General features: G+C 48.1%; 2 protein-coding genes across 3 annotated transcripts in view; both read right to left on the bottom strand.

Moving 5' to 3' along the window:
* Positions 1-9,191, bottom strand: part of R3hcc1 (R3H domain and coiled-coil containing 1) — a 37,416-nt gene extending 28,225 nt beyond the window's left edge. Inside the window, exons 1-2 of the mRNA XM_074053326.1 lie at positions 9,182-9,191; positions 4,014-4,082 (exon numbers count right to left, since the gene is read on the bottom strand). Coding sequence (XP_073909427.1) covers positions 4,014-4,082; positions 9,182-9,191 — 79 coding nt within the window. The remainder of the gene's footprint in view (positions 1-4,013; positions 4,083-9,181) is intronic.
* Positions 9,192-9,615: 424 nt separating this feature from the next.
* Positions 9,616-22,710, bottom strand: Chmp7 (charged multivesicular body protein 7). 2 transcript variants are annotated; one of them, XM_020168667.2, is made up of 10 exons: positions 22,304-22,709; positions 20,127-20,298; positions 14,321-14,506; positions 14,054-14,187; positions 13,155-13,203; positions 12,816-12,935; positions 12,476-12,574; positions 11,939-11,999; positions 11,256-11,435; positions 9,616-11,080 (listed from the first exon to the last, which is right to left on the bottom strand). In XM_020168667.2, the coding sequence occupies exons 1-10, from the start codon at positions 22,600-22,602 to the stop codon at positions 11,028-11,030; spliced, it is 1,353 nt and encodes a 450-aa protein (XP_020024256.1). In that variant the 5' UTR covers positions 22,603-22,709; the 3' UTR covers positions 9,616-11,027. The 2 variants fall into 2 exon arrangements, with proteins under 2 accessions (XP_020024256.1, XP_073911278.1); XM_074055177.1 differs by lacking the exon at positions 11,939-11,999 and having other exon boundaries at positions 22,304-22,710.
* Positions 22,711-24,269: the final 1,559 nt, after the last annotated feature.

Here is a 24,269-nt window from a genome sequence, read left to right as displayed (position 1 = left end):
CTGCCTGTTCACCCTGAACCCATCTGTTGTCCCATGGGTCAGGGATGTGGAGCATGGTAGTCCCATTTTTTCCCAGATAAAAGTGAAACTGGTTGTCTCGTCCCTTTGATCCTAGTACCCAGTAGACCTGACAAGACCAATAGGGACATCCCCCATACTCCTGGGTCCATTTGGCTCCCCTTTTACAGTAATTTTTTGTTTGGGTGAAGAAAGGGCAAGTGAACGCAAAGGAGCCACTCCTTAGGGTGGAACCAAACCTGGGTTTGAAGGGGATTGACATAGGGACCTGACATCCCTTAGGATGACAGTCACCAGTGCCGACTAGGCTGGTCATAGAACTTTGTGAGATGGTGTAGGTTTCCCGTATCTTAAATATCCAGAAGTACCCTCTGGTGCTAGTCAACCCACCCACAAATAGGAAGTTGAGAACAGAGAACAAAAGGGGAAGGTTAATGCACATCCTCGGGGATAGGGGAGGAAACACGAAGCTGAGAGATGTGGAGTTTTAAGGGGTTTCCAAGGGAGGGGGCGCAAATGAAACCAGGAGAGGAAGCAGGAAGCGGAGACAGAGGGCCGATGGGGTCATCCTGCTGGATGTCCCAGGGAGGAGGGGGTTGGGCTGGCTTTAGCCTGGAAATATGAATCCAAGATGTTAGTTTTCCTCTAACCAGGCTGTGGTAGGACTACAGAGGATGATTTTTAGGAGCCCTTTCCATTTTGGGGTAAGGAGTTTCTTTTCAGGGAAATGGGGAGAGAAGTAGACCCAGTCCCTTGGGCTTAAAGGGAAAGAGAGATGGGTGTGTGAAGGGTCTAGAGATAAGGTGTCATGGTGTCACCATAGCTGGGTTTGAATGAAAGAGAGAAGAGGAAAGGTGAGGTGTCCTGGGAGGGGGTCTGGGGAAGAGGTGATTCCTGGAGGCAGAGCTGGGCAACAGAACATCACCTCAAAAGGGGATATTTGTGTGGGTTTCCGTGGGAGTACCCATAGGCAGAAGAGGGCTATTGGAAGGAGTTGAACCCAATCTAGGTGTAGCTCCAAGGTGAGTTTAGTGAGAATCTCCTTTAAAGTACAGTTAGTGTGCTCTACCTTTCCTGATGAGGGGGGATGATAAGGGATATGGAAATGCCTTGAGATATTAAGGGCCTTGATAATTATTTGTGTTACCTGAGATGTGAACTCTGGGCCATTATCTGATTGGAAGGAGGTAGGCACTCCAAACCTGGAGATGATGTGGGTTACAATAATAGAGGCCACAGTTGATACCCTCTTATTGGAGGTTGGGAAGGCTCTACCCATCCCGAGAAGGTATCTACCAAGACCAGAAGGTAATTGTGTTTCTTTATTCTGGGCATGTTTGTAAAGTCTACTTGCCAATCTGCCCCCGGGATTTGTCCCCTGGCCTGGTGGGTAGGGAATGAGTACCAGGCCTTAAAGGGGTGTGTGGGTTGGTCCTTTGACAAGTGGGACACATGGAGGTGAGGTGGCATAAGTATTGGGAATCTTCTTGGGTAAGTGGGAAGAATGAATTTAAGAAGAGCTTGAGATTCTGGGTGCTAGTGTGGAAGATGGATTGTAAATACGAAAGGAGAATATGTCTAGGGAGTGACTCATGGGCCGGTTCAGTAGTTTGGTCCTGAGGCTGTGCAAGAGCCAGAGTGGAGTAATTCTCCCCTGCTGCCTGTCAGGCAGCCTGATCTGCCTTAGAATTGCCCATAGTTACGGGTGATGAATCCATTTGGTGGGACTGGCAGTGGGCGATCCCAATCTTAGAAGGAAGGAGAGAGGCCCGGAGAAGGTTGGCAATGAAAGTGGAGTTGGTGACAGAGGTCCCTTTTGTGGTTAATAATCCCCTTTCCTTCCAGATAGCTGAGTGGGAGAGGAGGATGTGGAGGACATATTTAGAGTCAGTGTGTAGAGTGAGAGAATGGTCGGCTGCCAGCTCAAAAGCCCTCATGACTGCAAACAGTTCAGCCTGTTGATTGGTGGTACTGGGAGGGAGGAGCTGTGCCTCGATGACTTGGGTTAGGGACAGTATAGCGTAACCCGTTCTCCATATAGCCCCCTCTACATATGAGCTGCCATCAATGAACCAGGTGTAGGTGGAGCCCTGCAGGGGGTATATGAAGGGCAGGGGAGAAGGGCCTCCAGGGTCTTGACGCAGTAGTGGGTAGGCATGGCAGCAGAGGTGGGCAGGAGGGTGGCAGGATTTAAGGAAGAGCAAGCACAGAGAGTAGTGGAGGAGTCATGGAGGAAAGAGACGAGAAGCGACAAGATTGGCAAGGGGGAAGGGTTCTTAAGCCCTTATATGTCAGGAGTTCCACCAGGTGATGGGGGGAGATGATTGTGATTGACCCCCCGAAAGTAAGTTTTTTTGTTTCCTGAACTAGAACATAGGCTGCTGACAAGGCCCATAGACAGGGGGCCCATTCCTGGACTGTGAGGTCAAGTTTTTTAGATAGATATGCTACCGGGGCAAATGTTGGACCCTTGTCCTGACCCAGAACTCCCAAGGCTAAGCCTTTATTTTCATGGACATAGAGGGTGAATGTTTTTTGGGTATCTGGCAAGTGGAGGGTTGGGGCCTGGAGAAGTGCCTGTTGAAGGCACCAGGAAGGGGTGTTGACAGAAGTAGGGGTTCAGAGGGGTCTCCCTTAGTGGCATCGTATAAGGGGGCTGCCAAGAGTGAGTAGTTGGGAATCCAGACACGAAAGTATCCAGCCAGCCCCAAAAAGGAAAGTATTTCCTCCTTTGTCTTGGGAGCCGGTATTTCCCGGATGAGCTGCTTTCTGTCCAGAGTAATTGCCTTGGAGTCATGGGACAACTGAACTCCCAAGTATGTGACTGTAACTTGGGAAAGTTGGGCCTTATGGAGGGAAGCCCAGTATCCTTTGTCAGCCAGAAAGTTTAAGAGTAGAGTGGTGTCAGATTGAGAGATGCCCAGAGAAGGGCTACACAAGAGTAGATCATCTACATATTGGAGGATGGTAGACCTAGAGAGGTGGAGGTCCCTGAGATCTTGGGCAAGTGCCTGTCCAAACAGATGTGGGCTATCCCTAAAACCCTAAGGGAGGACTGCCCAGGTGAGTTGTTGTGAATGATGTGTGTGTGGGTCTGTCCAGGTAAAGGCAAAAATGTCCTGTGACTTGGGGGAGAGGGGAATGGTAAAAAAGTCATCCTTGAGATCAAGGACAGAGAATTGAGTGGAGGAGGCAGGAATAGAAGAAAGAATGGTGTAAGGGTTAGAGATGAGGGGGTGTATAGGTTTAACAGCATTATTAATGAGTCTAAGATCTTGGACAAGGTGGTAGGTACCATTTGGATTTTTTACAGCTAGGATGGGAGCGTTGTATGGAGAATGGATGGGTCTGAGGATCCCCTTGTGGAGTAAATCAGCAATGATTGGTTGTAACCCCAGCAGACTGGAAGTAGGGAGGGGGTACTGAGGCTGGCATGGAAAGTGGTGAGGGTCCTGTAAGAGGATCTTAATGGGAGGACAAGTTGCCAGAGAAGGAGTGTCAGTGTCCCATACTTTAGGGTCAACCCCTGAAGGGAGGGTTTGACCAGCGGAATCAGAGGGACCATCCATGGCCACAAGGGCGAAAAGGGGGATAGGTCTGAGGTTAAATGAGATGAAGGCCTGGAATGTGGTTAAGATATCTCTTCCCAGCAAAGTGGTGGGACATTTGGGCATGACCAAAAACTGGTGGGCAAAAGGATGACCCAAAAAGAAGCAGGAAAGCATGGGAGTCTTTCTGGGAAAAATGGTTTGTCCCCCTACTCCAACAATAGGGGTTTGTGATGGGCTAGTGGGCCCCCAAAACTCTGTCAGGACCAAGAAAGTGACACCAGTATCCAGGAGGAGGCAGATGGGGTGCCATCAACCAAAAGGCTTACCTTGGGTTCCAGAAACAAGATGGTAGTCGCTGGGAGGGAAGTCCTAAGGCCCCTTCAATCATCTGTTGCCAGCCCTATGAGGTCGGAACTGGAGCGAGAGTTTGACCCGGCCCCCCACCGGGATCCAGGGCAATCAGTCGCCCAATGCCCATAAGCATGACATCTAGGGCAAGGCCGAGGCGGCACCCTGGGATTAGAGCAGAATCTGGCCCAGTGTCCCTCCTTTCCGCATTTGAAACAGGGGCCTGGTGGGCTCCTGTTTGGTGGGTGTTGATTTCCCTGTTCAGGTTGAGGGTTTGGACCTCTCGTAGCCTAAGCCAACATCTGGTGTTTTTGGTGTTTTGCCTTTTCATCCCAGGAGTGAAACACTTTGAAGGTGGTTGCCAGTACCTTGGTCTGAGGAGTGAGGGGGCCTAACTGAGGAGTGACATTGCCCTAATGTCTGGGTAACTTTGGGAGAAAAAATAAGTCATAAGGAGTTGTCTACCATCTGTGGATTCCAGGTCAATGTTAGTGTATTGTTGGAGAGCCCTGGTTAACCTGTCTAGGAAGGTAGAGGGGTTTTCTGTTCTATCCTGGATAATTTCCTGTGATGCCCGTTTCAGTCCTGCCAGGAGGCAGACGGCAAATTGATCCCAGAGGGTAAGTCCAGCCTGGGTATTGTAGTCCCAATTGGGATCATGGTCAGGCACCACAAGGGCACCTGTAGGGTGAGTGGGAATTGTCTGATGGACCTCATCTGCATACGTGCGAGCCTGTTCCCAAACCCTTCTATGTTCCTCGGGTAGGAGGGTGTTAGAGAGAATGATATATATATCATGGTAGGTTAGGCTGTAAGACTGGAGTAGATACTGAAATTGTTTGACATAGGTTGAGGGCTTAGTTGTATAGGAGCCCAGGCGGGCTTCGATTTGGGAGAGATTGAGCATGGAGAAGGAGACATGGACCCTGACAATTTCCTCTGATCCGCTACCTCCCAAAGGGGTGCCAGGAGGGAAGGGGGGAAGGCTGAGCAGCGAGTGTGTGTGATCCAGTAGCAGGGTGGCTGATGGAGGGGGAGGGAGGAGAAGGGGTGGAGGGTGCAGTGGGGGTAGGAGGTGGCAGCGATGAAGGGGATGAAGAAGCAGGAAGTGGAGGAGCTGCTAAAGATGGCAGAGCAAGTTGTGGAAGAGGAGGATTGGGCGGAGCCTGTCGGCGGTATGGAGGGGGCTCATCAGCGGGGTGGAAATCCGAAGAGAGGGCGGAGGTTGAGGTTGAGGGCTTTAGAGCAAGAAGTACATGCTTAGGTTAGCAAGTGGTGCAGAGGGCCGGATTTAGACGGAGGTATGAAAAGCTTGGGCATAACGGAATCTCTCCGCATGGTCCGCATCGCTCACAGTCGTTACATAGGTCCCGCAGGAGGTTGGGATCTAGAGACCCGAAAAGGGGCAGTGACTTTGGTTGTTTAAAGGATAAGTGGGCCAAATTTGAGTGCAAAAGCGGATCAAATTTTTTGTTTTATATCTGGGGTCAAACCCAAGGTGTCCAAATTATTGAGGAGGCATCTCAGTGGGGAGTCAGATGGCAAAGAGGAGGAGGCCCCCATATTGGGACCTGGTCCTGAAAAGGGTTGGGAGGATATTATTAATCACAGGACATCCCCACATGGCTCAAATATCCGAGAATGGTACAAGACGCACAAGAAGCAGTCGTCACTGCGTTCTGGTGGCTTGTAGGGCCAAAAGGCCGAGGGGGCTGTGGGTCACCCAGTGCCAGGCTTTTCAGAGGGCGGCCTCTGAGATGGAGAACGACAAAGATAGACCCAAGCTGAGGCTGATCGGGAAAGAGGTCTTTCCTCTACCGTCTGAGCCCCAGAGATGATCGGAAAGGGGGGACGCTGGAACCCTGGAGACACCGAAGGGAGAGACCGTAAAGGGAGCCCAATAAGGGTATGTGGACTCACCAAAGGATGTCCAGTGTTGGATGCGTGCAAGGGCAATCGGGAGGATGAGTCCTGGCCAGTCACGTCCTCAGGGTGGTCGTGGGGTGAGTCAGAATCGGGGTCCCACCAGGATTAGTGGGGAAACCTGATCCGAGTCAGGGCACCAAATGTAGGCCCCAAAGTGACCACAAGGAGAGGAGTGATCTGGCCAAGAGATTCTTTATTGCCGGGTGGGAGAGGGAGAGAGCAAAGAGAGAGAGAGAGAGAGAGAGAGGGGCAGGGGCTTAAATATCCCTCAGTGAGACTCAGCATGATCTGATTGGTTAGGATCTTATGGTTCATGCTGACTGGAGGTTGGGGCAGAAGGAGGATTCAAGCAAGACTTGAGGCAGGACTGTGACCCTGGGAAACAGAAGTTTAAGGGTGCAGTAAGAACTGAAACCCATCAGAGCCATTGTTGCCAACAGTGGGGGGTCTCTCCTGGAAAACAGACTCCACCGGAGTGCCGGACGCTCACGGTCACATTCCTAGGCAGTCTTTCCCAGTTTGGCACAACCTACCAACCTCAGGTGATGGCTGGTCCCTTCATGAGTCGCCAAATATGATGCATGGATGACGTGCGCAGGAATTTCAGATGCTCAGGGTTCTTGAGCCTGCTCTGAGAATGAAAGCACAGGCAGACTCCAACAGCAGAGGTCAGAAAGATTTTATTTGTAGAGAATTTAGTTGGAGAAAAGAGAAGAGAAAGACTGCATATTGGGGAATGCAGGGGGACCCGGAAACCAGGTCAGGGTGGGGAGTGGGGTTTTATAACCTATTTGTATTGCCTGATGGCAGGAGATGCCTTTCAGATGCAAACAGGGAGATCTGTGTCTCTTTGACCTCCTGAGGTCTGTCCTTCAGTCCTTCATAACCTTAGACGGAAACCTCTGAAACTGAGCCAAAATAAGTCTTTTCTCCTTAAGTTGTTTTTCCCAGATCCTTGTCACAGCTATGAAAAACTAACATACTGCCTTAGGGTAAGGAGTAAGATGATAGGCAAAAGCCTACCATCTTCCAACATGCTGGATTGTAGTTAAAAAATAAAGCTCTTTCTCCATCACTCTACCTCTAAAGTCAGTGACTCCATTAGGTGGCAGCAAACTGAACGTTATGTGCTGCATTATTTTCCCCCAACTTTTTTTTTTTTTTTTTTTTGTGGTACTGGGGTTTGAACTCACGGCTTTGAGCTTGCAAAGCAGACTCTCTACCACTTGAACCACATCTCCAGTCCATTTTGCTCTGGTTATTTTGGAAATGGGGGGGGGGGGTCTTGTGAAATATTTGCTCAGGCTGGCCTCAAACCTTGATCCTCCCAATCTCAGCCTTCCAAGTAGTTAGGATTGTAGGTGTGAACCACCAGTGCCTGACCCAACGTCTTATTTTGAAATATCTGAGTCAATACAAAACCTGGTTCTTACCTGGGTGCTCCAGGACAGGTGGGGAGGCAAGCACACAACCACCTGCAAGATGTACACACTCAGAATGAGTAAAATCCTCCCACAAAAGAATTTCTCAAACCAAAATTGTAAAACATGTGAGAACATTAAGGAACGTATTAGCCAAATGCAAGAGGTGGGTCTTTGTGGATTCAGATTTGAAAAAAACAGTAGTGGAGCCAGGCACTGGTGGCTCAGGCCTGTAATTCTAGCTACTTAGGAGGATGAAGGTTAGAGGACAGCTCAGGCAAATAGTTCGCAAGACATCCCCTCTCCAGAATAACCAGATAAAATGAACTGGAGGTGTGGCTCAAGCAGTAGGGTGCCTGGTTTGCAAGCACAAAGCCCTGACTTCAAAGCCCAGTCCAACCAATTGAAAAAAAAAAGAAAACCCAATAAAACACCAGTGATTTAAAGGACATATCTGATAAAGTCAGGCTGGGCATTAGGTCTTACTTTTTAGGTGTATGTATGGATATTGTGGTCATGTGGTTTTTATCTGCGACAGATTCATACTAAAGTGTTAATGAATAAGGCGATATAATGTCTTAGATTTGCTTTAAAATATTTCTGTTGGGAAGTGAAGAGAAGTTTAACAAGATGAAATAAGATTGGCAAAATGTTGGTCTCAGTAATTACTGAGACTGATGATATACACACCATTCTCTTCTATCATGTACAGTTGACATCTTCCATAAAAAAGAAGTTGACTTTTTCAAGCCAAACTAAAGCTCCTAGAAACAATAACAAAAGGGCAGGGGTGGCAGTCTGTGTGCGCATATATGTTTAGGTTCTTGAAGGGGAAAAGATAAGAGAGATGAAGAATTTTAGACTCTTAGAAAAATATACAGTCAAATCCATAGCTAAAAATTTGAGAGTAACCACTGAGAAACTAGAACTATGTCTTAGAGCTTCCAAATCATCACAGGAACATAAGAATAATCTGAAAATGTATACAACACACAGCACAAATGAAGAAGAATAGAAGTACAACCGAAGGACGGCAAATGGCAAAATTGGTTTAATAAAGAAAACCAATACTTTTGCTATAATGAGGCAAAACAAAAGGAGGGAGGATAAGCAAGAAAGATATGTATAACAAGTCAAGAAAAGGACGACCAGGCCAAGCATGATGCTATCCAGCTGTTCAGGAATTGGCAGCAGAAGGATCATGAATTGGAGGTCAGCTCAGGCAAAGTCAGTGAACATATATGGGAGAGAGGTGATATTCTCCAGGGACAAGGCTCTCTCCTGACCAGGGGACCCTTCTCCAGATTCAATGTCATCTTGTCCTCTTAGACCAGAGAGTTGGGTGAAGAATGGGTGCCATGACTGCAGGGGCAGTGGAGCAATGGGAAGAGTCTTTAGGCAAGGCATGTCCCTGAGGTGGGACACTGGCAACTGAAGCTAACAGTGCACCAGAGCCCAAGAGGAAGACAAAACCTTAGTAGAACTCCCTGTTCCAATGTGCAGACCACAGATTGGGGGCTGAGTCCAGCCACACCCCACAACAGTGCTGGAGGTGGTCTCCTGACCAAGTGCCCAGGTCCAACAGCAGAACAGGAGAGCACCAGGTGGCTGAGAATGAACAGAGAGGGAGCCAGCAGCACACTAAGACCCCATAAAGATGCCATGTCTGCAGCACCCTGGCCTTCCTTTGCCAGCTTCCAAGTGAGGATTGTTCTGCAGCTCGAGCAGAGAGACAGAGTGGCATGAAATCAGAGAAGGCTGGCAAGGTATCCCCAACATATGCACCCCTTAGGGGATCCATCCTACCATTGCTTGCCTTGTCAGCTCCAGCCTCTCAGACCAGCTCCTAGGCCTTAGGCTCTCCCACGGCTTCCTGGGCCACTGTTTGTGAGAACTTTTCCTGGCTGGCTCACTCACCTAGTTGCATGCCTGCGCTGGGGTAGAACTTCTAGCCTGCTCCTGACTCTCCTTTCTGCCCAAAGCTTGTCTCCTCCACAAGGCACAGCAGACAGCATGCACTGAGAACCATTGGGCCAACTAAAATAGGGAGCAATCACACTGGCAGAAGAAATTAGGTCATTCACAGAGCAAGAGAGAACAAGCACTGGACAACAAATATGGGCAGTTGGTGCATTCCTACAACCCAGGGGGCTGGCGAGAGAAGTCCCCAAGACACCGCTGGTGAGTGATCAGTTAGTGACCGCCTTTTCTGCACTAATGCCCACATTATCTAGCTACTGCACCTTCTCCTGAGACCTGGGGTGGAACAGCCAGTGTGGATATGTGGGGGACCAGGGGAGGTGTAAAGGAACCAGAAAGTGTCAAACTAAAGAAAACACAAGGACAAGCACTAGGGTTTTCTCTTTTAATTATTACCAGATTAAAAAAGAAAAAAAATAGCGATTGTTTCTTTTCACCCCCAACATTTCCATTTACCAAGGTCCAGTAGTAGAGGAATTCACAGAACACTAATTCATGCTCCTGGCCTGGAGCAAAGTCCTCCCGTCTGCTCTGTGCCACCTCCGGCGGGAGGGGCAGGGCAAAGGACTCCAGGCAGAGTCCTCATCCCTGGGCAGCAGAGTGGCAGTGTGGCTGTCTTTTTTTTTCCATGTTGGAGCGTTCTGACTCTCTGCTGCCTTCCTTTTACACCTTGTCCCCAATCCATGGGAAGAAGGGAGAAGACAGGCCCGCAGGAGGCAGGGAAGGTGCTGAGCAGGCCGAGGGAAGCAGGTGGGGAAGACCCAGCAAGAGGCCATAGCTGCTGGCTCCTATTGCACATCCTGGCTCAGATTCCCCTGCCCTGAGCAGAGACTACATAGTCAAATGCCTTCCGGATTCAAACAGGAAGCCTGCTGCTGTGTGCCAGGCTCTAGGAAGGGAGGTGTGGCATTGTGTGGTTTGTTCTGGAACATATGTATATGTATATTAAGTTATTCCATGACGGGACCAAGGCAAAAACTTTGCCTCTTTGCAAAAGGATATGGAGTTTGGACACCCTGGAGCCCTGTAGTTACCTGGGCTTCTCCCAGTAAGTTCAAGAGGTCAAGACTAACCCTTTCCCCATCAGCAGATCCGCTTCTGGATAAGAAAGAAGAGGCTATGACCACCAACCACATGAGCCCCCTCCCAACTGGCATGACCCTGAGCTACTCAGGGCTGACCTCTTTTCTGAACACCTGGAGAATCTGACAAATAACCCTAGAGAAAAATCTTGTACACTGTTATGTTTCTCCATGAAGTGGTAGCTGATGAGTCCCTTGAATAAAACTTGTGTTTTACTCTCTTCTCATTACCAATGAAAAGAGAGCAGGATAGGAGTTAAGTTGTAACTGGCATTACAGACAGAATATATCCCTTTACAAAAGCTTGAGGGTGGAGGAGAGGGCTGCCTTTGGTGTGGCAAAGCAGCAAATCTTCTACTTTCATTGGCTGGAACACGCTGGTGGGTGAAGAAAAACCTGAGCCGATGGCAAGAACTGCAGGTGATGAGAGACAACAGGGCAAACACAGAACTGTATAAACGGTGGCACTATAAAGATAAGAAGGCAGGTCCATGACACCAGCTGGGAGCACGCCTTAGCAGCATCACTTCCAGAAATCCTGTCTTTATATCATGTGTGGCAGCATCCAGAAACATCCAAGTGTTTTTCCCTTCCTCCTTTTCCAACAAATTCTGAGTATTTCTCATTTAAAGAACTATGTACACACACGAGGCTGTTTGTCTTTTACATGAGGGTCCTTCACTTGAGGTCCTCCAATGGCTTTAGAGAGTTGGTTCCAATTGTCTTTTTGGAGATTTACTGCTTGGGACCAAACCTGCAAGAAGAAATGACAACACTAAGCACGAAGATCTTTGTACCTCAGTGCTCAAGGGTCAAGTCTTCCTAAAAATAATGACCCCCTTCACCCCTGCAGGGCTTTGATACCCAAGAAAACTTGACTCCTCAGGCTGCTGAATCCTCACCAGCAACCCTGAAAAATAGCTCCATACCTCCCTCTGATAAGGATAGTTTCTCAAGTTCAGCTTCAAGTTCAGCATCCGAGATCCTAGGGTTAGGCACACTGTTGGTATAAAGTGTCTCGTGGGGGTTGTGGGACAAGTCCAAAGGTTCTTTGGTAGTGTCCTGAAGGAGGATGTCCAACTCCTTCTCCAGCTCTTCATTGTCAAAATCTGGGAAAAAGAGAAGAATACATCAACTCCAGAGAGAAAGCACACAAGAGAAAGCCCAGAAGGGGGCTGTCAAAGCCCAGCTTAGCTTTAAAAGATGTCCGGGCCTCCTTGCAGGTTAAAAGTCGTATGAGTTGGGAGGCAGAGGGTACCTTCCTGCAGACATTCTTTCTCTGCATGGAGAGCTAGGTGATCAAGCAGGTCTGCTGACCTCACAGAACTGACCCCTCTTCCCCTGCCCTTGAAAGAGCTGCCAGTCAGAAGCCTCATGATTAAGGAACACTGGAGCATGGAGGGCCGGCAGTGCAGCTGATTAGGGAGGAAATGGCAACCCCTCTAACTTCCCCTGTGGGTGAGCCCCAGAGAGGGGTCAATTGCACCAAGAAAGCAACCCATGATCAATTCTAGTACAGCGCTGGAAGGGAGGAAGGAAAGAAGTGTCAACTCATCTGAACCACTGGGAGGGAAGACGGGGGGAAGAGGGAAGTGTCACTTTGCAAACTCACCTAAACCATTGGTTACCCCACCAGCCAGAGTCTGAGAAATTTCATCCTGGGTGTCACACAGCTGTAAAAGGCAATCGCAAAGTTTTGAACTAGGAATGGTGGCTCTGAGCATTTTAAAGTTTTCAGGAGGGAACATTCTGGATTACAAAGATCTGAGAATCAAGGAAATGTTCTTCAAGGTCACAAGGTTTTTTTTGTTTTTTCATTTTTTTTTTGGTGGTACTGAGGTTTAACTCAGGGCCTACACTTTGAGCCACTCCACCAGCCCTTTTTCTGTGATGGCTTTTTTTTTTGAGATAGGGGTTTGAGATAGGGGCTCATGAACTATTTACCAGGGCTGGCTTTGAACTGCAATCCTCCTGAATTCTGCCTCCTGAATAGCTAGGATTACAGGTATGAGCCTCTGGCGCTCAACTGGTCACAAAGTTTTAAGTCCAATTTGGGGAAAATGGACCACAACAAAGCCAAATGTGTCCTGTAAGACTCCTGCACGAGTCCCGCCCACCCCATTCCCCACCCCACACCTCCTTCCTGTACCTCCTGGATCTGGTCAACTAGGCTCTCAGCCTTCTCCACTGTGACATCCTTCATAGAGAGTTTCAGTGCTCCCACCCCAGCTTGGTAGGCATTGAAAACCTAAAGGGAAGGTCAAGATATCAGTGCACATAAAAAACATTTGGCAAAATACAGACAATATCGCTTCATCTCTGAAAGACAGCTTTACTGGGGTTTTGCCCACCCAAGGTTGATTTGACTCACACCCATTGAGGCCAAACTTCCCAACTAGGAAGGCAAAGGCAACCCCAGCCACACTCTAGAAGAACCCAGGCCTCCTTGGGAGAGACCAGCCAAACATGGCACAGTGGGGCGTGGCTACCATCTGGTCTGTCTGGGAGGCATAGATGCGGTCCAGGATGCCTTGCACAGTGTCCAGCTTGGCATGCAGGGCCTCGATGCGCTTCTCTGTCCGTTGCTTGGCCTTAAGAGACCTCAGAGCCTAGGAGACATGGAGACAGAGGTCAGGGCTGGACAGGGCAGGCCTCAAGGCAAGAGGAGCATGCTCCCCAACCCCCAGACAACAAACCACCCCAGGTTTTCTTCTCTCGCATTTGTAAAAAGCTGTGATGCCTAGGGTACCTGCAGACTCTGTTCCCTAAGCTCTCTGAACTGCTGGGTCCCAGACACTGCTATGCAGCTGGAGGGGAAGAGAACTCACCAATTGCTTTTTTCCCGATCGGCAAGCTCGGCGGGCTTCTTCTTTACACCTGTGAAACAAAGGTCAGGATGGGACGAGATGGCAGGGTACTGAAGAGTGCCCAGAGCAGCACTTATACAAGGTTGCTTCTGATCTGAGGATCAAATCCATTCTCCCCATGGCTAGAACTATGAAAGCCAGCACCCCGCTGCCAAACTCGCCTCAAGTCCCCATACGGGCTTGAGCGTCTGCACATGTGAGGTAAGCTGGCCAAGGAGAAGCTGTTCCAGCCCTTCGGGGACAGACGGTACAAACAATCTCCCCACTGTGGGAGAAAGGGATTGATTCTTGAAACCAACGGTGACCTGGCACGTGTCTCTTCACTTGCAAACATGATTGTGTTTGAGAGATGGAGTGAACAAGCTCTGATTCAATATTTATCTGTCTTCTATTCAGGTAACTGCGGCCGTTACCAGGGACCACTGTAAGGCATCCCAAGAGCAGAGCAGGCAGCCCTTGGGAAGACCCGTGCAGAGGTACAGACTTGTCCTGCTCACTGCTATATCCCCTACCCCTAAGACAATGCCAGGCTTGACAAAAAACTGCACACAAGAGCATATGTAAGACATTAACAACTGTAATCTCTGGGGGAGGATTGACTTGTGTCTTTCTCCTTTATGACATTTTGTGTTTTCCAGGTTTCTGCATTGAACAGGACTAACTGTTTTTGTGATTAGTTCACAAATAAATATTTTTCTTTCCTTTTTTTTTTTTGCAGTGTTGGGGATTGAACCCAGGGCCTTACACATGATAGGTAAGGGCTCTAACACTAAGGTACATCTTCAGCCCTTTTCTTTCTTTTTCAAGAGTACTAGACATCCATGCTTATGGGCTCTGTAGCCAGCTGATTGGGGAGTTACCTCTCAGCTTCTTGGGACAAGGACTCCACCTTTTGAGAGAGAAGCTGCTCACTCTGCATCAGCTGGTAGACGCCAACATCAACATCGTTGACAGGAGACACCTTGGCATGTGGCCCCCGGGCAAACTTCACAATCTGGGGGACAGAGACAAATGACTACAGCCCCAGAACACATGCTGAGAAATTCAGAAGCAGGCATGGGCAGGCACAGGGGTGTGGACGAAAGAAATCACTGTGAGTCAACACCCAAGCAGACAAGAGTCTGTACCTTCTCCCCATTCTGCTCCAGCACGGTGACTCTCTTTTCCTTCTGTAGCTGCAGCAACACCAGGTAGAAGGTTCTCTCGTCTGGGCAGGAGTTGGCGCACAGCGTGCTCAGCTCCGACAGGGCCACCACAGGGTGGGAGGACAGAGGTGAGTTCTGATACAGACGATACACCTCCTCAGCTTTTTCCTGCAGGGAAGGCAAAGTGGGACATGGTGAGCCCTAACCCTGAGCTTCAGAATCATGACCACGCAAGGCAAGAACCAGGGAACACCAATCCCACCCTCCCTAAGAAGTGTTCTTTTTTTAAGAGGAAAAAGGATGTGCGTGTATGTGTGGGTACCTTTGGAGGAAACCTAGTGACAGTATGAAACAATGTACATGAAGTGCCAGCTCTCTACTCACATACCCACCTGGGACTTCTCATTTCTGCCTCCCCTGGACATGTGGCTCCCCACAGTGGGGAATGGCTGTGACTTGGAGCTGAGCGTGGTTTCTAGTCCCAGCCCCTGTGACCCTGCACCTGTCAGGCTCAGTGGTCCTCAGCTTCACTCTTAGAAACCGAAGAGGGTAGGTGAGACGGCACCTCAGTTCCCTCCCTGTACCAGCTTCTAACTTCACGCCAATTGGCAATACTGCAGACACAATTGTTACTGAGTCTAATGCAGAGTCTTAAGAGAAAAGTATGGGACAAACAGGAGAGATAGGGTTAGTGAGAAGACCAAGAAACAGAAATGCCAAGTAACAATGCCACTATTTCCTTCAAGCATGAATGTGATTTTCATGTTTGAAAATACATGGATAGAAATCTGAGGATTTGGAGGGTTCATAAAACAACAATAAAACCCAAACAGTTGATGACAGAGTTCCAAGATGTGCTTTAATTACTAGTTGAAGTAGGTGGAGGGGTATCTCAGGACAGTTGGCGTTTCTGAGAACAGAAGTATGAGTCGATATGGGGTGTGCTTATTCCACAGAGGGGAAGAGAGCAAGAGTAGAGGCATTTCTGTTATATAAAGTGTAACATCTCACACGTCATCCTCTGTTCTGCAGCAGGTGGGCGGTCACTGGAGGGACTGCTACAGCTACATCAACAAAGCCAGCGACAGCTGGCAAAGGATGTACTGTAGGGTTAGGATTAAAGAAAGGGAGGCCATTTATGCAAGAGAAGAGGTAGGGCTGAACAAGAGAGGATATGGGAAACAAGGAGAGAGAAGGGGTGGTTTCCAGCAAAACTGAGATGATAAAACTGGCAGCCATGGTGCCAGACTATAGGACTGGAGGAGGAGGTGGTCTGGAGGAGGACTGCTGGATGCAATGCTGTGAAGTAGAGCACAAATGCAGGAGGGAAAGCCACTCTGACAGGAAACACAGAGCACTCCACCTTGGACATCTCCTGAGGGGATACCTAAGAAGACAGGTACAGCAGACAATCAGATGTACAAACCTGAAACTCAAAGGAGACACCAGGACTGCAGAGAGAACTCTGAAAGACCTCCGCACACAGACGGCAGTGAAAGCCACAAGTGCAAGTGAGACCACCCAAGGACACTCAGGGAGGAAAGTACCAAGCTTAAGGAAGACAATGTGTGGGCAAAGGGACCCACAAAAGAGACCAGCAGAGCTGCTGAGGGAGAACCAAGGAGAACCTGCAGTGCAGTTCAATCAAGTTCAAGGAACAGGGCAATTTTAACAAAGTCCACAGTGTCAAAGGCAGCAGAAGAGTCTAATAAGGTAGAAATTACAGTTTTCTCCAGATTTGATTACCCCATCAGATAGCAACCGTTCCTCTAAAGCCACGATGGGAAGAACAGTATGGTACCGACACATGAAGAGATTCATGGTACACAGCATTAAGAAGTATTGAGCCAAGGATGGTGGCTCAATACTTCTTAATCATGATTCAGGAGAATCATGGTTCAAAGCCAGCCCAGGCAAAGTTAGTGAGACCTTATCTCAAAAAATAATGGGCCAGGGGCACGGCTCAAGTGGTACAGAGCTTCATAGCAAGAGCAAGGCCTTGGGTTCAATCCCCACCACTGCAAAATAAAATAAAATGACATAACATAAAATAAAATAACACTACTGAGAAAACTGACTGTCTGGGAAAAAACGGGTTTCTCCTCACCACATATATAATAATAAATATTCAAATATTTAATCTAAATTCAAAAAATAAAGAGTACAAACAAATTCAAAGAAAATATACAAGAATATCTGATTAAACTTGAGGGAAAGGATGCCTTCCTAAGCAAGGTTGGAAATTCAGTAGTCACAAAGGAGAAATTGAGAGCTGACTACAAAAACATGAAAACTTTTGTAACGGACATCATAAGCAAAAATTAAGCAATAGACTGGGAAACAGTATTTACATCCCTAATGTCAAATGCATATATACATCTTTCCCTAATACATGAAGAACACCTACAAATTAATTAAAAAAACAACGTAACATAAAAACAGGCAATTCACATAGGGGCTTACATATGCAAGAGGCCAGCAGGCAAGTAAAAAAATGCTCCACTCACCAGCAGAAGTGACTTAAAAGACCTCCAGCATCCAGTGCTCTCTGAGAGACTCTTGACTAAAGTATAAATTAGTACAAAGTTTTGAAGAGTAACTGGCAATTTTTATTAAAATGTAGAAGGCATGTATGCATTGCTAGAAATCCTTTCAATAAGAATAAGAGCAGAAGCGCACAGATAGATGTCAAAGCAGCAACTTTTTGTAATGGGAAGATGGAGTGACTGGAATGACTTAAAAGTCCATCCATGGAGCAACTGTCACATAAACTGCAGCATATCGAAAGATTATTACACAGCCATCAAGAAGTATGAAGAAGATGTATGTCATGGAGGACCTGGAAAGATGCTCCTGATAAATTAAAGTACAAAGGAAAAAAGAAAAAACTGGAGTGGGTGTGTACACATACAAAGCTATTCATTCATTCATTCAACAAGTATTTATTGACTCTCTTCTATACAGTAGGCATGGTTCCCAGAGTGTGGAACTATGGAAGTTCTCCCTTCTAGTAGGAAGTTTACAAGCAAACAAGTAAGATTTTTCTGGCTAGCACTAAATGCTCACAAGAAAATAGAAAAATCACATATATAGAATGTGACAGGACAAATAAGAAAAAATGTGCTTTGATTTTGTACTTACTGAAAAGTTAGGCAAACAGTACAAAAAAAAGAAAAGGTGGGCATGTATCCAAAAGGGAAGCAACACACACTCTAAGAGACAGAAATGGTATGAACAGAAAAGTACTTTCAGATAAGAAATTTTTGTTTATTTGGTTGCTGTTTTCCTGCAGGGCTGGGGATTGAACACAGGCCACTGTACGTGGTAGGCAGGAACTCTGCCACTGAGCCACATCTCTGTCCTAAAAAGGAGACTGTCATATCTCTGTATAATCTTTCTAAAACAGCAAAATCATGGGCAATTTTTGCTTTTTTGCATTTTTTCAGTGTTATTTCAAATAATAATACTGGTTCTGATCTTGGGAATATGAATCTACCTCAGGTTCAGGCTTTCGTTCTTATCTGTATCTTTCTCTTCTACATCCAGATAAGAGCCTTTCGTGTCATAAACGTAAACAAGTCCCTCCCTCCCCAGAGAAAACAGCAGAGTCATCACATATTTGAAAGCAGAGGTCACTGAATGAGATGTGAAGTGTTCTGCTTGGTGAACAGGGCACAGAATTAACAGCACTATGCTCCTGCAGTGCTCAATGACTTATCTTTCTACTCAGACAAGACTAGACTGCATTGCTTTCAGAGAGCTACGCAATTCCACCTCGCCCAACCCTAGATTGTCAGTCTAAAACCGTTATCTCTGGGGCTCTGTGGATCTACCTCTTCTTCACTCCAGGTTGGAGAATATATGAGGTAAAGAGAACCTAACCTTGGCCCAGAACCCCACCCTCCAATCTCTATAGGGACCCTGACTGAGTCCTGGACAACAGGGTCCTGAGGGGTGGGATGGAGAAAATATGGCCTACTTAGTCAAAAGTCACAAGGGATGGGAGACTGAGGAGAAATTGGTGCTTCCCTTAGGATGGGGGGTAGGGATTCTGGCTGACTCCAGCTATGTGGAAGCCTCTAAGGATATTCAAGGGCCTTCAGGTTTGGTTTGGTCTGTGAGTTTCAAAACTATCCAGCTGCTTGGGCAGTAGAGATAGGAGGATCACTGTTCGAGGCCAGCCTGGGCAAAAAAGTTAGTGAGACCCTATCTCAAAGTAGAAGCCAGGGGTGGTAGTGCATGGCTGTAATCCCATCTAGATAGAAGGCAGAAGTAGGAGGGCTGCAGTCTCAGGCAAGCTAAAGCAAAAAGCATGATATTCTACCTGAAAAAGATCTTTAAGCAAAAAGGTTTGGAGGCAAGGCTCAAGTTGTAGAGGACTTGCCTCATAAGTAGGAGTGCCTCAGTTTAAACCCCAGTACTGCAAAACAAACAAAAACCTAACCACTGTCTGCAGCATACTCCTGCTACCTGTTGTTTAGTCAACTTCATAAACACCCACACCCTTCAAGCTTCCTGTAAATCTGTCCATGGCAGTTATACTGGGGGTGGGGCAGTTTGCACTGGGTTATGGAGTGGGTGAGAGGTGAGGAAGTGGTGACAGTAAAGGTGGTCAAGGAGACGCAGAGCAGTAACCAGGCAGAGCCCAGGATAGGAAACACTTGGTGGGTCAGAAGCTAATGACAGCGCCAAGAGAGGGAACCAGGATATGCACAGCAAGTCACTGGGACACAGAGACAGGATAGGGTGGACAGACTCAAACGCACATGCAGAACAAAGGAAGGCTGCTTCTCCTTAGAGCTCAGGAGATTTGACTGAAAGTAGCAGGACTGAATCTAAAGGCCGGTTCAGGAGCTTCTGCCTTCGGCGAAGTGGCTGCAGAGTGGAACGGGAGTGGGGGTGGGAGAGGGCTGGCTGCAGAGTGGCTCATAGACACTCACACAGCTGGGACCATCCATGATGGAGGACATAGGGGGGACATAGGGCAAATCTAAGGCTGTGGATGGGCTGCAAGCCTCCGGAGGTGAGACAAGGGACAGTTCCACGGTCATGACGAGGCGTGGGCTAGGAGGGAAGACAGTCCAGGAGGAAGATGACCCTGAAGGAGAGGAGGAAGGGCATGAGCACTTGTGGCCTCATGGAGGTTGAAGAGCAGGGACAGTGCAAGCAGGCCATCAGTAAACTGGAAGGGGGAATGGTTAGAGCCAGAGAGTAGGAAATCGGAGCTTCGTTTAAATTTAGGGGCAGGCAAAGGTGAAAGTCACAAATCTTCAAAAATTCTGGGAACTTCTTGTCAATAAACTATAGAAGGTGAAGCACTTCCTAAGCTGGGTGCTGGTGGCTGACATCTATAATCCTAGCTACTCAGGAGGCAGAGATCAGAAGCCATTGTGGTTCAAAGCCAGTCCAAGCAAATAGTTCATGACACCCTGTCTCGAAAAATCCCATCACAGAAAAGGGCTAGTGGGATGACTTAAGGTGTAGGTCCTGAGTTCAAACCCCAGTACTGTCAAAAAAAAAAAACAAAAAACTTCCTAAACTATAGCTTATTGTGAATCCTACAAACACCAGAAAGTTATCAGCTGTTACTGACAATTCATGGGCAAAGGATCACCCTTAAAAAGTCCAACAAATACATAACACTCTAAAGTACAGAACAAAAGAGACCAGGTGAACTCAGCTATCAACTCTGTCACTGTAAAAAGAGACAGTCTTTTTCAAAGAATGTGTGTGGAGGCACCTGTTGTCATACCAGATGACACCCAGACCCTACCTCCTGCACACCCACCTTTAGCAGCTCCACAGCCACAAGCACCTCCTCAGCTGGAACCTTGTTATCCCCTAGCATGTTAGAAAGAGTCCACTTGAGGGGCTTCAGCAGGAAGACTCCAACTCCCCATGAGATCCAGCTGCTGTCTACACTGGCCATGAAGTCGGATTCTCGTTGCAGCTCCCCTCGACTACAGAGAAAGAAGGATAAAGGGCATGTAGGAGCCCTTAAGGCAATATCCCATTCCAGTGTCCACCTGCCCCTTCCCCCAAAGAGGCACTTTATCATCGCTGTCATGACCATTTATTAGGCAACACTCTGTGCCATCTACCAAGAGTGGCATATTTATACTCCAGCACTAAGCATCACCACCGCTGCATGATAAGATGGCGTCATTAGCATGTTAACCAATGGGGAGACTGAGGGTCTGAAAAAGGTGAGGGAACCATGATTTGACTGGCTCCAAAGCACAAGCATTCTACTAAGACTCTTACAGAGACCCCAGGGGCTCCACTGGGCCTATGCTGAGGTTTCCTTTTATAAATGGAGCTGGAAATAATCAAATGAAAACAAAAGTAATAGATGGGTTTGGTGGCACACGCCTGTAACCCTAGCACTCTGGAGGCTGAGCTTCACGAATTTGAGGCCAGCCTGGGTGACACAGTGAGTTCTAAGTTTGCCTTGGCTAAAAAAATAAAGTAACAGACTGCAGTACAAGATATAAGGAAGAAAACAAAGATGTACAGATCAAGGCTTTCTGCTGTCCCTACGTGAGGCTGGAGGAAGGATGTAAGTGTTGCCTGGTACTTCTAACAGCAGCAGCAATCTACTGACTGCTCACCATGGCAGTCCCAAAGTCCAGGGACATATAAAGATCTTCAGGTTCTCACAATAAAACAAAGGTCACCACTACCATTTTATAATTGGTCAAACTAAGGCTTAACAATGGCATGTAATCTGTCCAGGGCCACATAACTTAGCAAATGGTAGAGCAAAGATTTGAGCTCAGTCCTCTGGTCCTCAAGCTGTCTACTACTGTGCTACCTACACTGCTTCCACAGGGAAAGATCTCCCTCAGAAATTCTTCAGGTGTCAGGTCCAGTGAAGCACAGGAAGCGCCAATGGAGGACCAGCAGTCAGGAGAGGAGATATCAAGATGACTGTAGGTGACTGTCCTTTCTGTAGTAAGGACAAGGTTCTAATCTTCTTCCTCACTGACTACTTCAGCTACTGTCTCTCCTGTTCTCCACTTCCAGCATGAGGTAAAACTTTTTCCCCAGTACACTTTCTCAGAAAGGACCATTTCTAAAAGGCTTGTACATCAAGGTCAGCCAATGGAAAGGTAGTGGGAACAAAAGTAGAGAGGGAGACCATTTAATCAGAAAGAGAAGCAAGCTAAAAAACACATCAGAGTTGACTTTCTCCCTCATTCACTGCGAGGAAGGATATGTACAATGTGAAGTACAAGTGATTTAGAATCCAAAGATCAGGGATGCAGTCCTGGGGCTACCTCTAACCAGCCATGTAACGCTGAGTACATCACTGGATGTCTCTTACACTCAGTTTCCTCTTCTGTTTGCTGCAGATAACTGTACTCTCCTGCCATTAGACTGCTGAGAGGGTCAGATGAAATGGAATATGCAAGTATCGCACACTGTGAAGTGCTGTACACCCATTTGGTGCTAATGTCACCTCCAAAACACTGCACCTGTCACATATTACCTAAGGAACCTTTTAGAGCCCCCAGATACTCGGTTAAGCCCTCATCCTTCTTCATGTCCTCTTTGCTCCTGACAGTCTCGGCCTGGGAAAGGTCAGGTACGTGGCCTGTTGTGGGGTTACCTGGCGGATCTCTTCCTCACGGATGCTTAGCTCTTCCCTATTTCAAAGACCCCATCTCAGAGATCTGCTCCAGGGGTGATCCAAATTTGGAGACCCTTATGAAATAACTACATAACGGGATTCCAGTTCAGACAAGTAAGTCACTGTCACCTCTGTCAAGCTGGGTTCTCCTCTGAAACCCATCGAACTGGGATTATCCCTAACCCCTGACCCTTCTCCCTCCAAAACATAGCGCAGCCTCCTCCCTGTCCTCCTCCTCCCCCTCCCGGGCCCGCCGTGGCTGGGACCCACCCTGGGGGAGCCGTCCCCGCCCCCGCCCGCCCCGCTCCCGGCCGGCCCGGCCCGCCCCTCACCGCAGCAGGTCCTGCAGCACGGTGGCCAGCCCTAGAGGGACGCTGCCCTTGCGCTGAAAGGCCTCCTGCAAGTCCCGCAGACGCAGGCGCACTACCCCCTGGCGGCGGCTGTGGCTCAGCACCAACGGCGCCCAGAAGCCCATCTTGCTGTCCCAGTCGGTGCTGTTCACCTCGCGACTCCTCTTGAAGGCGGAGAACAGGAAAGACATGCGCTCCTCATCCTCCTCCCACTCAGGGGGCAGGAGGCCCGCGGGGTCTCCCCCGGCCGAGGCCTCGGCCTCCCGCTCCGGAGACCACATCGGGACCCCAGCCCCGCCAAGGATCGGAACACAGCCCAGGCCCTAATTCTCTTCGGCCTTAGTTCCCTCCCGGCTTCCGTTCCCCGACTACCTCCTCCTCCGTCATCACGTCACCCCAGCGTGAAATAAGTCCTGCAAATCTTCAAGGCGCAAGCGTTGTGCTACCTTCCGTTCGCTGGGGGGCGGGGTGATGACGTCACCCTCGGAGAGACACAGCGCTTGCGCCGCCCCTCCTTCCAAGGCCTTTGTGCGGCAAGGAGGCATTGCGCGTGCGCCATAGAATTTGGCCAAGTACTGTGGAGACTACCGGTACCGGAGGCGCTCGGACTGCCCAGGTGGATCTCGAGCTTTGTATCCCTGTTTGCCGCTTCTAGTCCAAGATCTTTAGTATCTTCAGACTTCCAAGATACTTCCTTTGACGATGTCACCCGATGAACAGAACTCTCGGTCACTCAAGCTCCGTGACACTGCATGCACTTATTTTTAGAGACTAGTGAGCGTCTACCACTCTAGCTCCCCGGCTTCTGTTCTGGGGTGTCCCCGTTTTCTACTGATCCTTTAAGATCCGGCTTCCCTGAAACCTTTGACTGTCCTGACTCGTTGCTGATCTCTCCTGGACTACAGTTTAGCATTTACTAATCTGTCCATGGTTCCTTCCCACGTTCCCTGAGGGGTAGGACAGGCACAGTGACTCTGATGATACCTTGCTGTGACAGCAGTCCTAAGAAAATACTCCATAATTAGAAAGATGGATAAACTAAAATCTTCCCTACAATTATTTTGTAATCCTGTTAGAATGAGAGCTCACATACAGGGAGCTCTCATTCTAACAGGATCCTCATGAAGAATCTTAAAAGCAATGAATCTGAATCTCTTCAGTGTCGAGAAAAAAATGGTGGGGGGTAGTGTTTTTTCCTGAAGCTGGGCAAGTAGTCTACCAACAGGAGCAAAATTGGTTTTCTTTTTAACAGAATCACTTAAAAGGTGAAAAAGATAGGTAGCACCTAGCCAAGATCAATGGTAGTGTTCAAAGGGAATCTGAAATAGAGGAAGAGATCACAAGGTCTCTTAAGAGGAAACATTGTAATTAAACTTTGAAATTCACAGGTGACAAGAATCTGTTCAGATCAAAATAACCCACACAGGAAGTCACAGGATGTCACAAGACGTTCTTGAGTCCCCCACCCACTGCTACACAGTTCCTGGAACAATAGATCCTTTCCGTTCCAGGAGACATAAATCATACCCTAGGGGTCATACCCTGACCTAGGGGTCAGGTGGGCCCAATAATCATTTGTACATTGTAATTCTGTAAATTCCTAGCCTGTAGGAATTTGCTGATCTGGGACCTCAGCCCTGTAGACTGGACCTAGACACAGGAAATTCTTATGGGCAGCCTGGATAACTACTCAAATTCCAAAGGCTAATACTGTGTTCTCACCTTGGAGAAGACCCCCTTTGCGTTCAGTGAAAATGTATTCTTTTCCTAATAAACTTTACTATCACTCTCACTACGGTTCCTGTCTTGCCTGAATAGTCTCTAGCAGGTGGCCTTCCTGCTAGAGCAGATTAGCCTCTGCCACTCGTTGCCTGTGTGTAAACGTTTTGGGCTTGTTTATTCTTAAGTAAAACAGTATTTCCTAACATGGCTGTTTGAAAGAAATGTT

Source organism: Castor canadensis, chromosome 14, assembly GCF_047511655.1.
Source record: "Castor canadensis chromosome 14, mCasCan1.hap1v2, whole genome shotgun sequence".
Classification (NCBI taxonomy): domain Eukaryota; kingdom Metazoa; phylum Chordata; class Mammalia; order Rodentia; family Castoridae; genus Castor; species Castor canadensis.
Note: the sequence above shows the minus strand (reverse complement) of the source record. Positions and strands in the feature narration are given on the sequence as shown.